We start from the raw sequence: 24,385 nt of genomic DNA on the forward strand, positions 1-24,385 counted from the left end.
ATCACTGAGTGCTAAGAGAGGTGAACAAGCGCACAAAACATAATATCATAGTGGAGTTTTATTAATTTGTTCAGAGTGGAAGGGGTCAGATGGTTTTGAGCAAAATAAATCTGACAGTAGCAGTTGAGATTTCTTTTGCACAGGATAGTAATGATGGTATGATGGTGTTCATGTTTGTTTCAATACTTACTCTTGCATGTAGCTGGGTCATCTGACCCCTCCCAGGTCCCGTTGGCAAGGCAGCGAAGAGTTCGATGGCCCACACCCAAATAGTACCCTATTGAGCATTCCAGCATCACCATAGAACCAAACTCTCCCAACCTACCAGAGAGCAGGCGGTAGGTCATGTGATCTGACAAGGTGCCCTCAATGCTTGGGCAGCGGATCGCTGGAAAATAAAATGTAATCAAATTACAATTAAATAAAACATTCACATTGTTATACATTAAGGTTTTCAAGCTTCATTTGCGTCCTTAACCAATAGCTTTTTACTGCCATATGGTTTCAGTTTACATACATGCCAACACTAAATAACACACGACTCTATAATCTATAATTCATAAATTATAGATGATATTTTCTGTGAATTGTATTAGTCCTAAAAACAACATCTGTTTTTTCAGGATTATGGATGCTTCACAATTCTATTTTCATTTCTCTACACAAACTTTTATTTTTTTATCCCATGCAAACATTGCAGAAATACAGAATTAAATTGCATACATTTACCCTATTTCTAATGTCTGCACCATTAGAAATCTTTGACATACCATGCATTTTATTATTAGTTAATCCATTTTCTAATAAATAATGCCCCACCTTGCAAATCTCTATAATGCTAATCAACACTTTGATTTACATTTTTATTTAATGGACAAAAGACATTTTTAAATATCACGTTGTCCAGGCTATTGTATCACACACTGACAGCATGTGACATCTAAACAATTTTGAAGCTATAAAAGTTAGTTTACATTGAAACACCAAAATAGACACTGTGCATAGTAGACTTATTTATGTACAGTTTACATATACAACAACATATTCTTTGAGTGTGAATTTGTACTCTTGAATTAGGGAACATTAGTTTGATATAAAAAACAACTTTACTCAAGATCCACTTACTAGCTTTTTCCAGTGCTTTCAACTGCATCTCATGGTCTTCTTCAGCAGATTGAGTTTGCTTAGTGTCATGGAGAAAACATAAAAATACTTACGTAGACATCTGGGTGCTGAGGCAGCATTACTCCAAATGCCATCCTCCAAACACACTGCTGTCATTTGAACACCAGGGTCAAGGTGGTAACCATGGTTACAATGGTAGGTAACCTGGCTACCAACGGTGTACTGGTTAGCATTGAAGCTGCCGTTTCCTGGCAACTGGGGGATTCCACATGAGATAGCTGCCGCATCACAAAGAGAGAAGTGTTGTAAGGGTACCCTTCTCAAACTGCAAGTTTTTAATGCTTGTCAACTTTTTTCATCATCACTTAGATGATGAAGAATGTGTACCTTGACAAAAAGGTGGTGGTGCATCCCACTGGAAAAGCCCATTGGGGTGGAGCCTGCAGGTGGCATTACTTGAGCCTACCAGGCGGTAACCACGGTTACAATAGAACTGAAGTCTGCTACCTGGACGGAGTTTGGTTTGGTTGACCACGCCACCATTCACTGGAGGATCATTAATGCTACAGTAGGCAGCTGGAGAGACAGAGAAACAAAGAGAGAGAGAGAGAAAGAAAAATGAAATAAAGTGTTTTGTGTTCAGTGTCGTCAATTCAAAGGAAACTCTACCAATTAACAGTCTAATCTAATTAATTTTCTATGCTGAAAATAATTAGCATGAGAGACAATTGAAGGTTAGCTCCATGGGTTTGTTAGTGAAAAAAGGTGGGTCAACATTATAGCACTGATACTCCCATTACCAGGTATTTTGGATAAAAGACATATCACATACCATCTATGTCCCTTCTGGCATTACAGCTAGCAACAGAGTCAGTGAATTACAAAGCATATAGCGATTCACAAACCTATGAAGAAGTTACTGACACAAACCGAATACTCTAAAACTGGTAGCAAATAAAGTACTTATTCTGAAACCATTTCCATGTAATGTAATGTTTTTGTCTTCCTGGAACTGAGTACATGAGCATAACTGGTAGAGCATGAAGAACAATCTAAACATCCAGCAGAACACGCCACAATGGGCCACATGGCTCTCTCTTCCCTGTCCAATGTGGTCATTGCTCCACCTGGTCTTGGCTCTTCTCCCTTTTGGCTTCACATTGGTGGAATGACTTTCCCACTCCAGTAAGGACAACAGAGTAACTCTGTAATTTTCATTTTCATCTATAAACCTTTCTTTTCAAGAAGTATCTTATGTCTCCCACTCCCCAGTGAGTCATATGGCTTCTCTTTTGCTCACTATCTGCTCTAAAATCAATCAGTTCTATCTGCACCACTAATTTTATATCTTATTACAGCACCTCTCTCTAACATGATCATTCTGTGGTTGCAGAAATATTCAGTGAGGGGATGAAGGCTCATGCCTTCAGTTCCTTACTACTGTTTATCATTTTAATAAAGGGACATGAACTCCTCTTGGATAAGATTTTATCTCAGACCTCCATATCAGAGCATCAGTTGTTGTTCAATACTGAATGGCACTGGCAATTTTATTTAGACTTTTCCATCTGTGGGAGATATTAAATATCTGAATTCCTACATAAAGAAAAATCTCAAATTACCTTTGAAAAAAACACATGTTGGGCACTTCACACTTATATTTAACTGCGTTACAATAGAGAGATAGACAGATGCAGTAAAGAAATTCCTGGCAATTCATATATTGTGAATGTACTAATTGCAGTGTGGCCCTGAAACATGGAACATCTGGAACCGATCGCCACCAAATGCCCCAGAGAAATGGCACTGCTTCTCCTCTCCTCTTCCATCCAGGGCAACGCTTGCCCTGCTCAGCCAAAACTCAGGTGAAACAACAGATACTTTTCTGTGACACTGGGGTTTGATGCTTTAGCTTAATAGGAACACTTATATAGATAAAAGAATAGGATCTCCAATCAACGGTGCTACAGTTTGTTTAATTGGGAACTATTAAAGTTGTCCACATAGTGGTTTCCTGTGTTTACACAAGTTAATACTGCTAACCAATCATTCACTGGCCATTCATTGACTTATTAATTATTCATCAATGTGTTCATATCATTCATTCATGGTTGCATTTATCAGTTCATTTGTGTGTCTAGTAGTATAGTTGTTTGTGTAGTCTAGTATTTATTGATTATTATTATTAATTCATTCATTTCTGATGGTAAGGGAGTGATGCCCCATTTTAAAATAAATTTACTGAGTTAAACACATTTATTTAATACGCTTATCTTATTCTGATAGCCGGAAGTGAGTGTAAACCTGCTCCATCCTCTTACCAAAATTAAGGTCATTCGATATGATCAGTTTAATGCATTTAAACCTTTAACCTGCTACATTGGATAGTCACAGTAGAGAGAGACAGAAAAGGCAGGGGAGAGAGAGAGAGGATGACATTCAGCAAAGGGCCGGGGCCAGATTCAAACCCGGGCCGCTGTGGTAAGGATGCCTTAATAATTGTACACACTCCCAGGGAGCCCGCTGCATACTAGATTAATTAAGTGTCAACTAAATGCCTTCTTTATCTTTGGATCTTTATAATTATACTGACTGCTTTCACTTTTATTTTGTCATAATCCTTTTACCCATCTGTGACAGCTACCAACAACAATGTCTCCATGAGATACTGACAGACTTGTTTATTTGGGCTTTGGTTCCATTTGAAATTGCTTTATCTGACTAAAACAAAACCTTAAATGTTTATGTGAAAAATATAACAACTTTGGTCTCACATATGCTGTAGAAATATGCTGAGATAAATATTATTGATAGTACTACCATTGGTGATACCTACTTAAGGTAAACTTACTACCTCCCATACTTGTTAACAGCCTGACCAAAGTGCCCCCCACACACATTCAAGCAGCAGAAAACAAAAACCAAAGGTGGAGAGTGGAGAGTACAGTAGAGAGACAGAGACAGAAAGAGAGGAGTGGAATTTCAAAGTGAATCACCATGAAGCATGTGCACAAGCGATGAGGCTATCTGTTAGAAAGGTCAGTGGATATATAAACATGATACGATTAAGGAACGAACAATGGCATCAAGGTCACTTCACAGCAAAAGCCAGCATGTAAAGAATGATAAGAAAAATACAGCAGTGATCATTACCTCCCAAGCTGTAGGGAACAGAGACCCACAGACACATACACACACTCTCAAATTCGTACTATACTTGTTAGGACCCTGATAGACATAATACCTTCCCTAGCCCATAACCTTAAACTTAATTGTTTCCTTAACCCTAAAACCTCAAACAGCCCTTCAAAGAAGAAGGCCATGTTATAAACAACTGATAAATATACATATACAATACATACTAAATGTATGATGTGCTTCAATATAAAGCACACCAGAGCATTAATAGTGTGTGGTAAGTGCATAATAAGTGAAAACTCTCTACTATAAATTTCTGTTCTCTGTATAGCTGCCGTTGTCAGAGCAATACAACACCACAGGGAAAAGACAATACTATTACTTCAGGCCATTGTGATGATGTTTCCCACAAGCTAAAACATATCACACATTGTTTTCAGCATAGACGGCCAGGAGACTGACCTTGTGACTCACTGAAGCCCAAACAGGATCAGTGTCACTGTAAATTGTATTTTCTCTGACTGAGATTGGTGGTCTTCTTCAACAAATTCTTCACAAGTTAAAACCCATGATTAAGTGGCAGCTGAAAAACCTCATAACCCGAATCGAACAATGCTTGCCACAGTGCTGGCAAGAATCTGCAGAGATAATATACTCCAATAAACAAATTGTCAAATTGACAAATTTGACTTAGTAATTCTCCTTCACTCTTAATTAGCCTAATGCATTAAAAATAACATTTCCATTTAGAAGTGTTTTGTTAAATGATCATGGCTCAGGCACCTAGATCCTTGATGCTTCAATTAATTTCATGATAAGAAAGGCGTTGGGGTTCGTTATTCATGCTAGCAGAGACAAATCACTCAAAATCAGTCAAAGATTTTCAAACATAGCAGGATGGTAATATTTAATTTACTGTATGTGAAAGCAGAGATAAAGCAGAGACAGTTGGCAGTTTTCATGGTAGGACACTCATCGCCTTGTTTGCCTAAAAAACTCACATTGTAGCTTTCCTCCATGACATGCAAGTAATTTAAACAATTTAATTTAAACAGAAAAAAATACTTAGAGCAGAGAAAGAATTAGACTGATCAGTGAACAGACACATGTATCATATCTTAAATAGATAACAAGAAAGCTGATGTTTGATTTTGCTGATATTTTTCTCCTAATGATAACATGGTCACTGGCTGATTATAAGAAGAGTAATGAACAAAAGGAATGATAGAAAATGAAAGACATTATATGTACCTGAGTATCGTATCTTGAATCCTCTCTTGTTGGTTGCGTGGTCAGTGGACCATCGTAGATAGAGCTGGTTTGTTTTAGATGTGAAGTTCAGCTGAAATGAGTGGTTACCACTTAGAGCGACAAGCAAAGGGCTCTGTCCTGAGGATCCTAGAGAAACAAATGAATGAGATTTCAGAACTGCTGTGTGTACAGTATACTGTATATTTTTATGTTCTCATGTATACAGTATAAAATAAGTAATTTACTTTAGTGGTCTGTGTGTGTTGGAGGGAAAGGTAGGCCATGACAGGGATACAATTAGACAAATATTATTTCTTTCATATGTGTGTATCACAAATTCCAATAATCTTACAATCTCCCAGATGAATATTAGCCTAACCTGAGACAGAGATGAACAATATGCTGCAGTCAGAATGTGCTTTATTGTTTCTGAGACATGCAGCACATGAGGGTGACAGCATCATTAAATTGCAAAGTACCCCCAAATTACTTGTTGTACATGTATTCGGATTGAAGCATATTGTTTAGCTCCATCTCAGGTTTATGGACCACAACCCTCCACCTGTGCTAATGTCTGTTGTTGGAACCAAGCAGTTGTTTCAGCCCTAAGTAAGTTTGGTCTTGTTTAGAGAGACACTGCTTCTATCTATGAACTTTGAAAAAAAGTTTTTACATATACCAATGAACCATTTATTTAGAACTTTTCTTTTAAAAATAGCCTACAAAAACATTTACAAAATGAATTAACTGTAATGTTGACACCTATTGACATTTTGTTCCCTTCAACAATGCTGCAACGAATCAGAAACAACTATAGTCACAGCCTACTCCGCCTACTCCACAGTGATGCCATTGCTGTCTGCAACATCAAAGGCAACTAGAGTCTTTTTAGGACCAGGCAAGATAAATACAAATAGACAGAGCTGAGCAGGATAGACATATTGGTAGTATACTGTATATGCTCACCCCTGCTTGTGTATTCCAATACAGATCACATATTTCAGATCTGATTAGTGTTTTGTTGGCTTGTTATGATGTTTGCTGTTTTACAAACTAAGCTGTGGCCACTGTGAACGGGCTTCAGGTTTTAAAAAATCCTAATAAAACATTGTTAGTTGTCACTGAGTGAATTTCACATCTTATATGCACACTTTCAAATTTACTGGTACACAACCTACTTGGAACTCCTGGGGTGAAATTTCCCAACACCACAAATGAGAATTAAGCATTGTGCATCTTATTAACTGTTGTGCTACTTTTCATAAACAAACATGAATTAAAGCTGTGTGTGTGTGTGTGTGTGTGTGTGTGTGTGTGTGTGTGTGTGTGTCTAGATGTAGCAAAAATAGAGAGGACAAGCTTTGTATACCATCGAATATCTCCAGTTCATCAAACTGTTTCTCGCTGTGGAACATCTCTACATAGATATTGATGGTGTAACCTGGGAAACAAACAGATAAACAAATTATTTACAACCACATCCAAAAAGCTGCAATATGCAATATATAAAGGGTATACCACACTCACACACACACACACACACACACACACATATATATATATATATATATATATATATATATATATATATATATATATATATATATATATATATATATATATATATATGCTCAAAGAGCAGATGCACATACTCTACATATATGCACACACTGCTTTGCAAGCATCACTTTGACACATCCTGTATTTTACATATACCAGCACTTCCATACACTGTACATACAATCTATGCTGCATACAAACTGTCTCTCAAACTGTACAACACACAATCACAAACACACACACACACACTCTTAATGCAAATATAAATGTACACACACGATTATTTCACTCCATCACATATAACCCTACACACATAAACAGCAGTCTAGACACATACTGGTTGTACCCCCTGGGCACATACTGTACCTGGAACCATATGTAGCAGCCAGGAGCATGTCTGGCTGTTGGGATAGTTGCTAGGAAACCCAGGGCTTAATATCACTCCTGATGACGAAGACCGCTCCTCATTGGCTGGGCACTGGGCTGGAGGGGAAATAGACAAAAGCTGATTGGTCAGATTGATCAAAACAGTGAAAACTGTTCAGACTTTTGTAGATTTCTAGCTTCTAGCAACTCTTTTTCCTGGTTTGCATCCTTTCCATCCATCTCTCCGTACCTGCTCACTTCCATTAATCGTTGTTTTTCCTACACACATGCAAAAAGAGCCCACCTGTGGAGATTTACATTTTACACAATTTGCTTGCATTGGCAACTGCTTTGGCTAGATGTGTAAGGATCAGGTTGGGGCTCCAACAGAATGTGTGGAATCTAAAAACCATATATGTTCTCTGCCTTTAAAACGTGCCCATTTATTACCTTTGAGCACAAGCGAGACACTGGAAGCCTCTCTCCCAGTCTAGGTAACGGGATTTCACACAAAAGGAGCTGAATTCTAAGCTGTGAGGGGGAGTACTTTGGTTGCCTGTCCTCTTTTAAGAGTAATTCTTTCTTTTTTTTGCTTTATAATGGAAAGGACAGTCTGTTCATCCCACATGACGAAGAAGGCTGAGCATCTCTTCAACACTCAGCTGTAGCAGGGGGAAAAAAATGAATTTTCTCAAAAGAGAAATTCAAATCAGTATTCAGTTGTCTCATAGAAATACCAGGAGTTACCAGTATTTCCCAATGTTAATGTACTAAAGCTGCTAACTGAAAATATAAAGTGCCTCCTTCCTGAAATCTCTTCAGTCTTAAAATTAAGTCTACATATTGAACAACTTTTGAATTATATAAGAAAATGAGAATAGGTTCCCAGAAGATTTTCAGCTTCAACACACAGCACTAGGACTGTTGGACAATGAAAAACTGTCAGTGACTACTATGTTTATTCTAAATGCATTTCTGTGTTTTAATTAGTCATAAAACAAGAGGCTATGAAAACTTAAACTTTGATTCACACTAGCACATTTTATAGTTTTTCAATGTTTCAAATAGTTTTAAGATGTTTTTTGGTATATTGACTTTCCTCAATCTGCCTAATAGAGCTTTTTCACAGCAGACATTTTGGCTTGTCATAGCAGGAAAAGCATAGGTGTAATTGATAACATTAAAAATAAATGCATTCCTTTTAGGTGAGCTAGTTCCAATGTCCTGGTATTGTGCATGCTAGCTCACTGTCATGGCTTACTGGGACACTTGATGGAACTGAGCCATCAAAAGCCAGCTTTTCCTGCTATGACAAGCGAAAATGTCTGCCGTGAAAAAGGTCTATTGTACTTCAGCTAGTGATTTGCTATTTCCCAAAATGACATGTGACAAACCACTGGAAATTATGCTGAGCTGGTTGTACACAGCTGGGTTTTAGTAAGAACAAGTGTTGCACCATTTGCTCAAAACACAACTTTTCTTCTAGATGCAATGTCAGCAATTAAGGCTACGTTTGTTTCAGCACTATATCTATTATATAATGGATTTCATTTTGCAATTCATTTCTTTTATATACTATACTATGCAATACTTGGTTCCTCTGCAGGTAGTAGTAGTAGTAGTAGTGGTAGTAACATGGGTAGTAGTAGTAGTAGCAGTAGTAATAGTAGTAGGATTAATATTAGTATTATCATTAAACAGACAGAAGAACCTTACTGGCCAATTTATGTATACATTAGCATGAAGGGTGTTCAAAGTTCTTGAATGTAGGTTGAACCCACACCTTTTTTTAAAAATCTAGCCTAACCACTTTGGAACCATGACAGTATTTATTTACGCCCATTTTGCATTCAAACTAATTTCTTTGGTGAAAAATTACTCAAATGACCTTCATCTATTAGGATCTGAAATTCTGTGTGATAATATAAACATCAGTTTATGTGATTTATGTTGTAAACGCTATGAAATAATGGGTGCTAAAAGATGTAAAGAAGAGATCTGGCTTTTTTTAAACTATAAGATACTGTATATCGGGCCAACTCAATTGGCAGCCTGCGACACCGCCAATCATAGTGCGGTCTTCGTTTGACGAACTGTTAGCAGACAGTGAGCAATAGACTTCACATGTCAATATTCACAACTTCGATTAATTTTTATGAAAAAACGTTTTGATTCTTTTGATCGGTGGATCCTTACAAACTAAAGGAATATAAATAATCAAGAAATCGACACATAATCAAACTTTATGACCACTTCAAAGCTAGGGAGTCACCGAACAATTGAGAATCTAACCCATCTAACGATGTGTAGCATGTCGACAAAAGTTTAAACATTTATATGTAGCCACACCCGGCCAGTAAAAGGGACTCAGTGTTTAATTGGGGCTCTGCTTTTAATCAAAGTTTTATGGTATGTCTCTGTCAACCCTGAAATGTAAAATTGCCTGGACTAGCAAGTACTTGTTGATTTTACCGCCATCAAAAAAGGTTTTAAATAGACCGCTGAAAATGTCTGGCCCATCTATATTTCCTGGTTTTAAAATCTGGTCCCATTGGATTTGTAATTGATTAGCCCTGCTGTATATTTTCTCAACTATGGATAAAAGGGTACCTCCACCAATTTTACACATCAATATTAGCTTATTATTCACGTGGAGTACCATTCAGCCTATGTAAACAGCTGTATGTATGAATGTATCTAACAAAAAGAAACTTGTGTAGGATCCGTCCATTTTGAAGTTTGAGTCGAATTAAATGTCAGGATACCTCACCCTCTGCTGTATTGATTTTGACTTTGAATCCATCTCTTCTGGGTCCCTGAACGTTAGAGAAGTGCAATTGTAAATCGCTGGGATACTATTTTAATGAATTATAATGGTGTTTTGACAGTTATTAACATGTGAGCACACTATAGCATTCTCAAGTTAATATGTCATCTACAATGTTGACACATACATATATTTCTGTCCTGCAAACAATTGAAAAACAAGAACACACATACAGTAAATTCAGTTTAACAGCACAGGCTTTTAAAGATTCTATGCTGTGGAAACCATAAATGCTTACATCAGAGAAATTCTCCAACATGTACTATTGATCAAGATTCGCAAAGTATAATTTGATAAGCTTAGTTGTGAGGATACATTTATTCAGATTTATTTGGGGAAAATGTTTTAACAATACAACTTAAGTTAACTACAGAGTAAAACCATTTTGATAAAGCATCACCATCTGATTTTCACATATACATGCACATACAGTATACAGTATATTGTGTATATGGTTCGGGAGTTAGACTGAATGTTGCCTTACCTTGGCATGTTGGGGGCGGGGCTTCAAAAAGCAAATGGGAATTGAGTTTACACATAAGCTCTGCCTTTCCGACCAGTGTGTATCCAGGTAAACAGCGGTACTTCACAGTATCACCTAACAAGGGAAATTAATAAAACCTCTATTATGTCATCATTTAACAAGTGTTTCTGCAGAATTGGGTCTTGATGACAGTATAAGTAAAAATCCCTGCACAAATCATATTAAAAGGTAGGTTCAGAAGTCTGAATGTTACTACTCACGTAACCCACGATATTTTGTAGTATAAACACTGATTTTGGAAATATTTTTTGGAACTTAGTATGTGTAGACTGTGTTGACTTTTGTGCCCATCTATTATTTATTTGATTAGTGCTAGCAGGGGGATATTACCGACACAAGGAACAATTACAGCAACCAATAAACTGGGCTTTAAGATGTTTATTTTCTAAGTAGGGCACTCCAAAATAGTTAACATGTTGGTTCTGTTGCTCCATTTTAAGAGGCAAAGTTTGACAGGCTTGCCTCTTAAAAGGGGTGGAGATCTACCACCAAAAACACAAAATCACAAAAATCACTAAATCATTCAAAAATCAGCTCACTTTTCTGAATTCATAAAAAGTTGACATTTCAAAATGTAAGTTTGTTTTCAGAGAAATTATTATACTTTGCCAGAAGCGACTAGGCTCTGCATACCACTGGCAGGGTAAATTGATCTTGGTGGAGTTTTATGAAATGTCTGCTTTTTTCAAAATTCCAGCTCCTGTTGATCTAAAAGGTCACCAAACCTAAGAGTAAGATGCTTTGAGCAAAACACATAACACAGAGCTGAGTGAAAATGGAGAACTTGACAAGCGATTATTTCTCCCAAAATGGATGTTTTTCAAAAGCTTGGGATAACATACTGTATTTGGTGTTACATTTCAGTACAGTATATTAAGTAGAAAGAGGCTGGTCCAAGATGAGTTTAGCCTAGCTTGACGCAATTCACACAGTACATATGTATAGAAAACAAGACTTTGTGGTTTAATAAGCAGTTAGTTTTTGCAATAGTGCTATTTATTGACCACACATATTGGGGCGCAGTAATTGCACAAAGCATTTCAGAAGCCTGGAACTCATAATGAATCTATTTCGCACAGTTGTGAATAAAACCTAGGTGGGATTTAAATGCATTGGAGAGTAGCTTGCTAGCTAACAAGATACAACAGTTACTGTAAATACCATTAAGACAATTTTATAGATGTTGGAAGGCTTATATTTTCTCCATTGATGGAGCCAGCTGTTTGCTCCTGTTTATGCTAAGATAATCTCTGTACTGGGTGCAAAGAGATGTAACTGACATAAATCTTCTCGTATAACAGTAAGAAAGCAAATGAGTAGATTTCCAAAAAAATTTCATTCCCTAAGGATTTTTTGCAGAAGCCCTGAGAGGCAAATGAGAAAAAAAATTCTGGTGATCCATTTCTAAATTTTGCCTGGATTATTTTTCTTAGTTACTTTCTATTTTCCTCCCAACTGTTTGTTGTTGTAATACTAATTTCGGCCAGGTTAAGGCCAAGTTAACCACTTCAGATTAGCGCCGATTAAAATACATTTCTAGCCAAAAGAAAGACATGGCAGTAATGTTACATAACTTGCTGACACACAATATATGTATCTTGTCTTTAGAGTGCATGGAAAAATTAAAACTCACCTGGAAGAAAACATGAATGCTTTTAGTCCTATTTAGAACATGAGCTAGTGGTGCACTTCTGCCTCTTGTGGCCGAAATGAGTATTACAACAACAAATGAAAAATTATCCTGACAAAAAAAAAACAACCTGTTTTCACAGATGAAAAAAAAGTAACTTAGAAAGATTATCCTGGCAAAACCTTTTTTTCCTGACTTGCCTATCAGGGCTTCTGTAATTTTTAGAGACCCAAAGAGGTAAAGATATCCAGTGTTTCACAGAAAAATGTAATAAAGATTAGAGAGAGAAGACGGTGTAGTCCCTCATTCGTCCAGGAGTGTTCTATCGTAGAAAAGGTTTCAGTCGTAGTCATCTGGACACTGTTTTCAGAATCAAGACGTCTCTGAAAAACTACAAAGGATCTTTAGACAGCACGATGTTCTTGTTTTCTTTAAACCAGGCAACACTTTAAGACAGAAACTCGTTCATCCTAAGGACAAGATGCCCACACAAAAACAGAGTAATGTAGTTTACTCAATTCAATGCAGTGAGGAAAACTGCAAAGAATGGTACATAGGTGAGACTAAACAGCCACTTCACAAAAGACTTTATCAGCACAGACGACATGCTAACTCAGGATTGCAGAGCGCCGTGCATTTGCATCTAAATCTACAAACCACACATTTGACAGTGAGGTGAAGATTCTAAGTAGAGAGAAGAGTTGGTTTGAACGGGGTGTCAAGGAAGCCATTTTGTGAAAAAAGAAAACCCCTCTTTGAGCAGAAATGGTGGTCTGAGATTCAATCTGCCCAAAGTCTATCACAGTGTATTAGCACCTTGGTCACGCCAATCATATGCTAATCGGGTAATTAACAGTGATGAGGGAGGTGCAGCCAGAAAACAATAGGCCTGATTACTGATTACTGGGCCATCATGGAAACAATTAGGTCAGTTTCAGGTGAAACTAGGCAGAGTAATCAACGGGTACTCAGGTAGACTCCTTCCTGAGGGTAGGGCTTATGTAACACAGAGTAGCTTAAATTTCTGAGTTCCCGGTCCATTTTTCACAATTGAGAATGACTTCCGGATGGGATCCGAAACGTCTTGATTCTGAAAACAGTGTCCAGATGACTACGACTGAAACCTTTTTTACGATTAGAGAGAGAAAATATTTTGTGGCAGATTCATCTACCCATGGTGGTTTCCACAGGTTGGGAAAAGTTTGAAAGAGCGGTTACCAGCCATCACATTTTTGGTTGCCAAAGTTGACAGAATGGATGCTATATTATCATTTTTGATCAAGAGTGATAATAGTCTCTGTAATTTTACTTGAGTGATATATAAAAAAATCTATACCAAGAATGGTAAAATATTTTGCATAACATAATCTTTTTGCTTTCTGTGTGTCACAGACACAGATACACATGCATGCACAATGACACACTGAATGGATTTTACTACGAACGAGTGGCTCAACTTCACTAATAAATACAAATAAAATTAACAGTGACAGACTAACCTTAGCCTGCTATATTTAGACTGTGCATTTGCAAAGTCATGTGGGCCATTAGTGGAGTAATTTACAATCAGCAGAATAATGACCTCCTACAAGCCCGATCAGGTAATTTGTCAGTCCTGTCAGGTATGAGTCGTAATGATTAAGATGTAACTAGATAAGGTTGAAAATGCTTCCTAATTTTGAATGTACAAAACAATGTCATTGATTGCTAAATGTGCCAAATTTAGCAGTTTCTCTACTGTCAACAGAGTAAATCTGTGTATCAGTAGCACTTTCATACTGTATCAAAGGGTCATATTATTATTAATCAGGATTATTACCTATCTGGAAGTCTTCATCTTCATAGATCACCTCTGCATTATCCACAACAGGGGGAGGAGGGCATTTCTTCAGACGGTAGGCTGGAGAGAGGTGCAAAAACTATTAATAAGGCACCTTAGATTTCAGCTGAAAAAAACAACAACAATGAGGGCTAAAGCATCGACAAATTTTCTTATTTGTAATAAGATGGGGGGATTTGTGAGAGTGTGATTGTTATAACAAAAAATATATCTTTTATAATCTTTTGATAGTTAAATCAATGCGCATGAACCAAAGAAATGGGAACAGCAAAGGAGTTTATTGACATCGGTGTAAAAAAAAGGAGCAGAGTTGCCTCGTTGGAAAGGGATCACAAAGCACATGAATGTAGAGAATGGGACAGTGGATGTGATTTGTGATCTTTATGATTTAAAAAATCCAGGTATTTCTTTAGGGGCACCCATGCTTGTACCGTAGTGTTATAGGGGATATGACTTTGACAGGAGGTTCCTTTGTGCCTCAGAATGTCTCATCTGCCATGTACTGTAAAGGTTGGCCACTGTTCACCGAACCTGAACTAGGGCTTTAAATGTTGCATGTAGTGTGCATGTTCATGTCTTCCACATACTAAATCTAGATGGTGACCTTGTGCTTGCCGTAAATTGACATGCTATTATTATGTAGTATGAATATTACATTATGAATCCATTATGTGGCTGGTCTCTGGGCAGCATGACTCACCTGCACTCAGGTGGCATTTAAATAATATCGTAAACTTTTAATTAAAGACAGAGATGCAGATAGTTTGTATGTGTCCCTCAAAAACAGTTGTTTGAAGTTAGAGAAAACAATGCACACCCTGAGCAACAAGGTGTAGACTACCCTGTGTCACTGGAGCTGTATCATTGTAACAAACCTTTAGAGCCCCAGTAACAAAGGCAAAACCTCAGAGTGCACACACTACCAGTGATTCCTCAGAAAATGTTTCCTGTTTGGGTAAAACACATCACCAAGACCATGAGATGGACCTATTCAGAGATATGAACTTGTTTTTTCTTAAAAATGGTTAATAGTAGAGGAATAATGGAGAAAGCACTGAAAAAGAGTGAAAGTAGAAAAGTGGTCCTGCTCTAGCATCTCTCTCAGTTTTTTTTTTTAACTGTAAAAAGGCCTCTAGCTTTCCAGTTGTTATGGACTGACACTAGAAGTGGGCACTGCAAAGCACCACAATACTCATATTAAGACTATATAAATTCCTAAATAAAGATGTATTTTGATTGAGGAAATTAGTTTGGTATTCGCAAATGCAGATGGCATGTAGAAATATTAAAACAAAAACCACTCGTGTGTGTTTTAGTACCATGTTTTGGCACTGGAAAAACTTGGTATATCTGTCTCTATACCTGTCTGTTCATATATGTCTAACTGTATCTACTGTATATGCTGTACATGTACATATGAGGGTACCTATACTACAGGTAAATGTGTGTGTGAGAGTGTGTATCTGTACCATGGAAATTGAGAATGAAGAACCCTCCAGTTGAAAAGTCAGAGTGAAAGCGGATCAGGACCTTCAGGCTGGTACTATAGGCCGACTCTAATGCTGTGTTGCCACTGAAGACTCCCAGCTGAGGACTAGACGTATCTGGACCGTCCCTAAATAAAAAGAAAGAGAGAGACAACAAAGACAACTGATGATGCTTAAACTGGAAGCAGGATACATCTAAACTACTGCAGCAGAGGAATGAAGAGAGATAAACCAAGAGTCATATAATCGTTGGCAAAAATATATGAGGTAACAATGCGTATGACATAGAGTTAACTGTTCCTCTGATTTACTTTTACTCCACAAATCAATAATTCTTCCCATGACAAGCAAAGTCCTTACACTAACAAGATTCAAGATTCAAAGAATTATTTGTCATATACTCATATTTTCAGTATGTGCAGTGAAATGGGGGGATGACATACTCTAGAGAAGTTTGTCAATCATTTTAGGTATTAATTTAGGTATTAAAGTATCAAATATATACTAGATATTATAATAGGAAAGATTAGTCAATTAGTCAATTTTAATTTAGATTAGATTATGAAAGTAAAACAGCAATGATTATTGATTATTATTAAAGCCCCTATGTGTAGGATTTAAACATTTCTGACTTCTGACCTCCCAGAGGTAGTATAAAAATACACTGTGGCAGACAGTAAAGCATTTAACAGCTTATTAGCTGGTGAGGAATAAAAAGTGGTTTACCAACCAAGGTGTATATAGCAACATTGATGTTAACTAACATATCAAACTTGTTTTCTGAATAATGATTTCATGTTGCACTTGGGGTGAGTAGATAATCAGCAAGCAGTACGTAACACAGTCAACATGTTATGTTAAAGGAATAATTAGCAAGTTACATTGTAAAGTACAATTAAGCTTATTAAACTTGCAACATTGCAATTTACAGTCAATAGAAATGACATGAAACAAATAAATGACATGATATTGATTTACCGTCTAACTCAAATATAGATAACCTGAGGTTAACTACTGTATAATCATCCCGCACTGTATATGCGAGTTCAACCTCCATTAATTTTGCTTGCAAAAGTTTTTATTGTATCTTATTTTCTATGTAGAAATATAAAGATTTCTCACTGATCTGCTTGCAAAAGTTCACCCCCACTTCACCCTAAAATATATTTTATTACAAATCTATAATTATCTCGGAAACTGCCTCTGTAGATTCCTTTATAATAGAAATCCATAATAGTGATGAAAAACTTAAATGGCTACATTCAGGTGTGATTTGATTATTAAAATCATAGTGCATAAACAAACTGCTGATTGGTGTCAAACATCAACAATGTGTCTGCTACAGCTCTAAAGAAAGGCCAAGGGTTGGGATCAGTATAAAGTTCTTATGAAATGCTAGTTGTGGATTTGCTTCCAGTGACTGGATTTAATTACAGGGAGGAAGAGAAACCAAAAGCAGCCTTTGTTATTAAAATAAAACACATATCTGGTAAGTTCACATGCTTGTTCATTGAAAGGGTAGCAAAAATATTTTAGTTTTTTCTTTCCTTTGCTTTTTTCACCCATTTCAAACAAGTTCATTGAACAAAGCCCATGGATTAAAAGCTTAACTTCACTCATTAAATATTGAATGTTGTTGAAAGGTTACATTTTCTAAAGTTCTGCCCAGTTTTAGGTTTTTAATGAACATGCCATTGGATTAAACAAGGGTTTTAAAATCTTAATTCATGAAGAGTGCCTGGGATCTCTTGGCTCCTCAATAATTCAAGGTCTTCTGTAGGTGTTGGAGCTCATTTGGAGAATCAAAATGTGCTATTTGGGTAATTTAAAACAAAACTGAGTTAGAATTTTGTGGCTCTGTTTTGCTTTCTAAAAATACACAAACCCAATAGCAATATTTTTCTTAGCCCAAAAAATATATACAATTGAATTTATTAAAACATGTATTTGGGGGACTGTATTTATAATTTAAACTTATTTCTGAAAAGTGCAGAAATTCTACAACATCACAGAGAAAACTTGCCTAGCTTGTGAACAAAAAAACTGCTGGTGTGAATCTCAACACATGCTGAAACAACATAGTCAGAAAGGGTGAATGAGATATTCTCCCACACATTTTAAGTAAGCCTTACTTTTGGAAATGAAGATTAAAAATAACTTTGACTCATTAAGATTTAGCACTGTCTATTTATCTACTTTGTCTAACTACTACAGGAGGTTGACACAAGCATAGTGCAGTTGAGAACAGTAAAAGCAGTGCGCTTTCTGCCACAACACTCTCAGAGTCCTACGACGGAGAGAACAGTGGATCCACCACAAAAGCACAAATAGTACACGTAATATTTTCAACATTGCAACATTTTACAAAATACTATATTTGATTTTGTCGAGTGAGTGAGTATATGACATCATAAACTACTGCATTCCTCTGCTGTTAGATCCATAGCCCACTGTTAGAAATGCTTCAGTGACATTCGGCAATAAGCCAAACACAACTGGTGGCAGACCATAGAGACAGTTTGGCTTCAGTCCCTGACATCTGGATGCAGCCACTGTGACATAAACCCCAGGGCGTATACAGGGCAGAAACCAGCATATACAGTACACATCACTGAGATATGGAATATACAGGACATAGTAATGCACAAGGCAAAAGACATCCCATCGCAAGTTAGATTAATCAGAAACCAGAACAAGAGGAGGCTGGTGAAGGAGGAAATCAGCTTAACCACTGACAGCAGCGGTAGAATGAATGATCAGAAAGTGATCAGTGTGATCAAGTGTAGGCTACTCAGATCGTAAAAACTACTTCATTGACTTGTTTGAATGTGAGTGGTGATTGTAAGAGCCAGCTGTTACTGATGGCATTGCTCAGCCTGAACTAAAGCAATGCTCTATGAACGCATTACTCTGTATGTCATCTTACGTTGATTGCTCATTATTTGTAGTACACACAAACACTTTTTATATGAACAGTAACTATGTCAACAATAAAATATTGGCCTTCCACTGTAAATTTCATTTTCATCAATACTAGGCGTGTTTTGGTCTGCTTATTCAAATCTGGTATGAGTAATTTTGGGATCAAACCCTTAAAGTTAACCATTTAAAGTTCCATATTTAATTGAAATTATGCTCCCAATCAATTTCTTATCACCCAGCAGTGCACACGGGGCAAATTGTGTCTCTTCCCACTCTATGTCCAATTGAATTCAGCAATCCAAACAGTCAAATGGCCAAATCATGACAAAAGCAGTGGCCCCAATCTTAAGCTCTAGTGAGTACAATGAAATAATGTCAGTTATCCTGTTTTATTAACAGTTCACTGCTGATGCATATAATTAAGAGTATTCCAAATATAAATTCCATCGTTAAAAAAAACTGGAGGAGGCCTGTGTTGATGTAGGCCATTAATTCACTGTAAACCTATTGTACCTGTCACATTGTTCCCAGCTTCCACATGAAAAGCACATTGTTTCTGTCTGTCAAAAGGACCCAAAGACTCACCCAAAAACAAGGATATAAGATAGAATATAAGATCTGTTGAAACACAGCTGAGCAGTGAGCGCATCTCTGTCAAAAACAAAGGTGGTCAGAGTCACTGATGCAACCACCTTTGATCTGACTGACAACAACTGGAAGGCAATTATGGATGTTCCACCTGTGCTGACATCACTATCTACAGTACAGCTGTGTGAAGTAAAACAAAAGAAATATTTTATTAAAGAATGCTTGCAGTTATTAATGCAAGTCTAATCTATAATATTGAAATGAGTAATTCTTTTTAGACACATTAGAGTAGATAAATCTAATAATCAAATAAATTATTATAATATAAACAATATAAATACTCATTATTCAGACCCAGAGTACTGATGGGGTTTCAGTACTCTTCTATTTACGTGGCTGTAATGCAGCAGCAGTAGACCTTTGGATCACCCACTCTAAATCTATCTAAGGCCCTGGAAGGTAGATGGTATCCCACTGGAACTGAGAAAAGCACTCTCCTCTTCAGTGTCAGCCCCTAGTCACTTCCAAATACATTCATGTGTTTGAGATATAGCCAGATTGAATGGTGCAACAGTCCATCATGTAAGCACTAATCTCACATTACAGCTGTCTTTTGTTACCCTTCAATCTATGAATGTGGTTTTATAATTTTGCTCCCCATGAAATGTGCCAAAAACACATGAATCACCAAAATCAATTTGCAACTGCAAAATAATGATGACGCTCCTCTCCATAGCTATATCCATGGTTCTGGTAGCCGGCGAGATTGAAAGCGAGTAGTCACCAACTGTGAATGTATTACTTTCCCACAGCCTGCATTTCAACTGCTCACTCCCAAGAGCTTGACTTTTGAGCCTGAAAATTAAAGACTGACCTCACCCACACACCAAACCTACACCAAATGATGACTTGATCCAACTTGATCTTAATAAATTCTCTGTTCAATATTATTTTTGACAGCAAACATGATGCAAACTACTAAGTGAGAAATTTCTCTTAGACTGACCCAAGCTTGTCAAATCCAGCCGAGTCCCGTTGTAATTGTGAACCCAGCTCCACCACTTCTTTCATTCCATTTCCCACTCCCCAATGAATCTCATCATTACTGCCAGAGTTCCCAAGCCCTCTCCGGGTCTGCGTATGGCCATGGTACTGAGTTTGATTGAATTGGTCAGTGGTCCCATTGTAAATGCATTACTCTCACACCCCCTATATTACAATCTTACCTCCACACTTAATAATAATCCCATTATTACTGCAGGAGAGTCAGTGTATGCATAGCACAGTGTATATATGCGTGTATGTATCAGCAGTCTATAGAGCTGTGATCCCTGTGTATCAACCATGCCAAATACAGATCCATATGGGTTTGTGTGTATCTCTGTGTATGATAATGTCAAAACAAACAAAAAACAATTGACACATATTGATATATACCTTTGTAGAGGCAAGACAGTGTTTGTATAAAGTAAAAGATGTAATGAACAAAAATGCAATCAGTACCAGGGATAAGGATACTACCAATAAAATACATCCCGGAAAGTCTCTGTGAGAGAATGTGAATGTGTGCGAGAGGGACAGAAAGAGATTGAGAAAGAGAAAGAAAAATAGAAGTAAAAATTTGTACAACTTCATCTTCTTATTAGTGTGCAGAGAGGAGACAGGCTATAAGTACATTCAAGACTTACCCGGCTGTGATGCAATCAGTCCCAGGATAAAGGGCAACATTGAAAAGAAGCTTATGCATTTGTGTGTGTGTGTGTGTGTGTGTGTGTGTGTGTGTGTGTGTGTGTGTGTGTGTATGTATGCATGTAAGTTCAAGTGTGAGTGTACCCAGACCTACCAGACAGCGATGTAATCAGTGACAGGCTCTGTCTGCAATAAGGTAAAGTTGATATAAACTCCATGTCCGTGGGGAACAGTGATGAGCCAGCTACAGTCTTGGGAGTTGGGGTATTCATTGGGGTACTGAGGTGAATAGATAGTCCCGTTTTCAGCCGTGACATTATAGCCACAAGGAGCTGTAAAAAGCAGAGTTATAAGATTATCTATTTGCAAATTTGTCACTTTCTTCTAATGTCGCAGACCTGCAAGGATCAGGAAACAAGAATAACTGTTGAGGACAGTGAGGAATATAATTATCATCATTATTTGTAGTAGTAGAAGTAGAAGCAGCAGTAGCAGTTAGAGCAATGATTGTGCTACTGATGTATAGAGTAAATGATCCAAGTGACACAGGAATGTTTACTTTCTACTTAACTGCTTACACTGCTGGCTTGTGATACCGATGAAAGATGAGATTCAATTTACTGAAATTCAATTAGGATAACAACATTTACTAAATGTCCAGATTTTAAATTACAATTGGTACGTTGGGGATGTTCTGGGGAAAAAATTATTACACCACATGTGTAACAACACAACAACACATGAACTGGCTTCCTAAATGTCAGTTTATATGAGCCTAAGTCACTAATCTGGACATTGGATTACCATTAACATCATTGCAATACTTGAAATATTGTGCAATATTCTCTGTTTAATACTCCTGTGCAATATACTCTCTTTTCAGTTTAATATTCCCTGTTTATTGATATTTATTAATATTTATATTACTGTTGTGCAATATCCACCGTCTAATAATCTGGTTAATCTGCTACACTTAACTTGACAGTACTCATTATTGCAAAATTACTTATTACTTATATTATTACATTGTATTATACCGTACTATACTTATCAACCTGTGAATCCACTTTTGTACTTTACACTTATTTTAGATTTTATACATTATATCCACTTTTGTACTTAATTTATCTTAGCTGTATTATAATGCATTATATTTTGATTTGCACATCTCTTATTTCTTACTAGAAATAATTGTCTCGTTGTGGACTTATTTTATTACTATTTCTATTTCTAATCTATTAGTACTTCTATTCCTGTGTGCATTGACGTGATAGTGAGCAGCTGTAACAAAAGAATTTCCCCTTGGGGATCAATAAAGTATTTCTGATTCTGATTCTGATAACATGAGAAATGTACATTTTACACTTTTATTTTGATTGTGGTGCATACCTTTAAAATTTTAAATACAGTCATATAAAAAAAGTAATTGGCTGTTCTTACCCTCACAGCGTGGAAACGGGTGGTTCCACTTCCGGTTAGTCCCGTGCAGGCATGTTAGTACTGGGTGTCCGATCAAAACATAACCATGGTAGCACTGAAAAGTTACTGATTGGCCAGCGCTGTAGTCACTGTTGATGATGTCGCCATTGGGGAAAGGAAAAGGGTCCAGGCAGTTCTGAAGTTGATAGGCTAAAGAGAGATGAAGAGAAATGTCTGCCAGTGTGGAAATAGTTTAATTTTAGATTGACCTGATTTTTAGACATCAGGAAAATAAAATTAGCTGTTCTTTGGCAAACTAGATAGGCAGGCATACAGTTATATATATTAATAAATACAATGTGGTTGTATATTTGTTCCTCTGTATTCTACTGTGTAACCTTACACAGTAGCCTTTTATGCCTGCCTCCCAAGTCCCAAAATGTGACTACAAAATGACAATTGCTATTCATTGTATTCAAACCATTTATTCCATCTACAGCTAATGGACTTGAAGGGGCATTAAAATCTATGATCCACAGAGGCTACCAGTAGTTAGTGTAGCAACATCAATAGATCTAATCTCCTCCTAAACAGTCTGACAATCTTGCACATGTATGCATGGCATGCCAGCATTTGCTTGAGGGAATGTTGGTGTCAGAGGTCTATTTAGGGCACATCTAAAGTGTCAATGGCAAGTCAAGCCCCTCCATTAGATGTGCCATTGACAGAGAGTAGAGGTGGTCTGACTTTGGAATACCAGTTGCTAGAAAAGGCTAGAGAGAAGGACAGCACCTCACAGCACAAGAATAAGCACTCAGCACCAGGTCAATACAAACTGCAGCACTAGACAGCACCCGAGGTGTAGAGTAGCAGGAGTCTAAGATGTAGGAGAGAACTACATGCAACACAATCAAGGCGCAGGATGTGTACAGGAATACCTGCGTTGCTGCCCAGTATGGGCTAGACCGTCCCAAGTCCAGATGGAAGATTCCACAAAGGATGCTTAAGATCAGAACTAAGATCCTGTGGGACCTTTAGATCCGACAGGTAAACAAATATTGACAAAACTAACTGGACATTGTGGAAATAAAGACGGAACAGAAAAACAAGTGGTGACATATGTAGACGTCCCAAGTGAAAGCAACATCAAGGGAAAGGAATGTGAGAGGATATAGAAATGCCAGGGGCTTTACGAGGAACAAGAGAAAAGGTGGAAAATGTAGGCCAAAAAGTGGTAGTGGGAGTACTAGCAGCTGTGAAACTAAGACCAAGAAGGTGCAATGTCAGAGTGCCAAACACTAAAACTGGAATGTGATATTTGGGTCGATACGTCTGTGTGTGGGTAACTTTTTATTGTACTGATTTTTTGACACCCAGCACTTATCCCACTGAGGTTTTGTGAATGTGCACATAACTATTCAGCCTATTGAATCCTAACCCTCCTAGGACTTGAGTACAGAACCTGAGCTTCTATCATTGAGGCAGGGGTTAGAGCAGGGGTGAAAGCATGCACCCCGGTTGGAGCACTACCAGTTGTGCTCATTTAACACAATTGAGAGTAGAATCATGAACCTTTGTCTATATTGCCCACTCTCGATGATGATCTGAAAAAAAGCATCTGGTGCAACTCCATGTGTGGAAACATGTCCACAACTTAGCATTGACAATGACTGCAGTGTTAGGGGACTTTATTACATGCATGTGAATGTGGGTTAGCTTATGTGTAAGTTAGTAAGCCTTGTTCTAGTTATGCTGGCATATAGGCCCATAGTGCATCTCTTGTGACTTTGAAGTGAAACACTTAAGGCTACAAGTAAAGCCTGCTGGACAAGATGCCAGTCTCTCACAGGGGCTTACTAACAATCCATCTCTTTTAATGATGAGAGGACAGCCATAAGGTTTTTTAAGTCTTTAGCATGACTCATCCACGGATCAAAGCTCAAAACCTCATAGCAACATGTTTTTTCATCCTACCCGTCATTTTCTTGGAGTTGGGAAA

General features: G+C 37.3%; 1 protein-coding gene across 3 annotated transcripts in view; it reads right to left on the reverse strand.

Moving 5' to 3' along the window:
• LOC122876003 (CUB and sushi domain-containing protein 1-like) overlaps nt 1-24,385 on the reverse strand; it is a 491,774-nt gene that overhangs the window by 44,760 nt on the left and 422,629 nt on the right. For all 3 annotated transcript variants that reach the window (XM_044195800.1, XM_044195789.1, XM_044195805.1), the window contains 11 exons: nt 22,408-22,596; nt 21,122-21,299; nt 15,751-15,896; nt 14,261-14,341; nt 10,752-10,865; nt 7,441-7,557; nt 6,884-6,955; nt 5,515-5,661; nt 1,513-1,701; nt 1,218-1,403; nt 191-388 (listed from right to left, as the gene is read on the reverse strand). In XM_044195800.1, coding sequence (XP_044051735.1) covers nt 191-388; nt 1,218-1,403; nt 1,513-1,701; nt 5,515-5,661; nt 6,884-6,955; nt 7,441-7,557; nt 10,752-10,865; nt 14,261-14,341; nt 15,751-15,896; nt 21,122-21,299; nt 22,408-22,596 — 1,617 coding nt within the window. The remainder of the gene's footprint in view (nt 1-190; nt 389-1,217; nt 1,404-1,512; nt 1,702-5,514; nt 5,662-6,883; nt 6,956-7,440; nt 7,558-10,751; nt 10,866-14,260; nt 14,342-15,750; nt 15,897-21,121; nt 21,300-22,407; nt 22,597-24,385) is intronic.

Source organism: Siniperca chuatsi, linkage group LG1, assembly GCF_020085105.1.
Source record: "Siniperca chuatsi isolate FFG_IHB_CAS linkage group LG1, ASM2008510v1, whole genome shotgun sequence".
NCBI classification, from domain to species: domain Eukaryota; kingdom Metazoa; phylum Chordata; class Actinopteri; order Centrarchiformes; family Sinipercidae; genus Siniperca; species Siniperca chuatsi.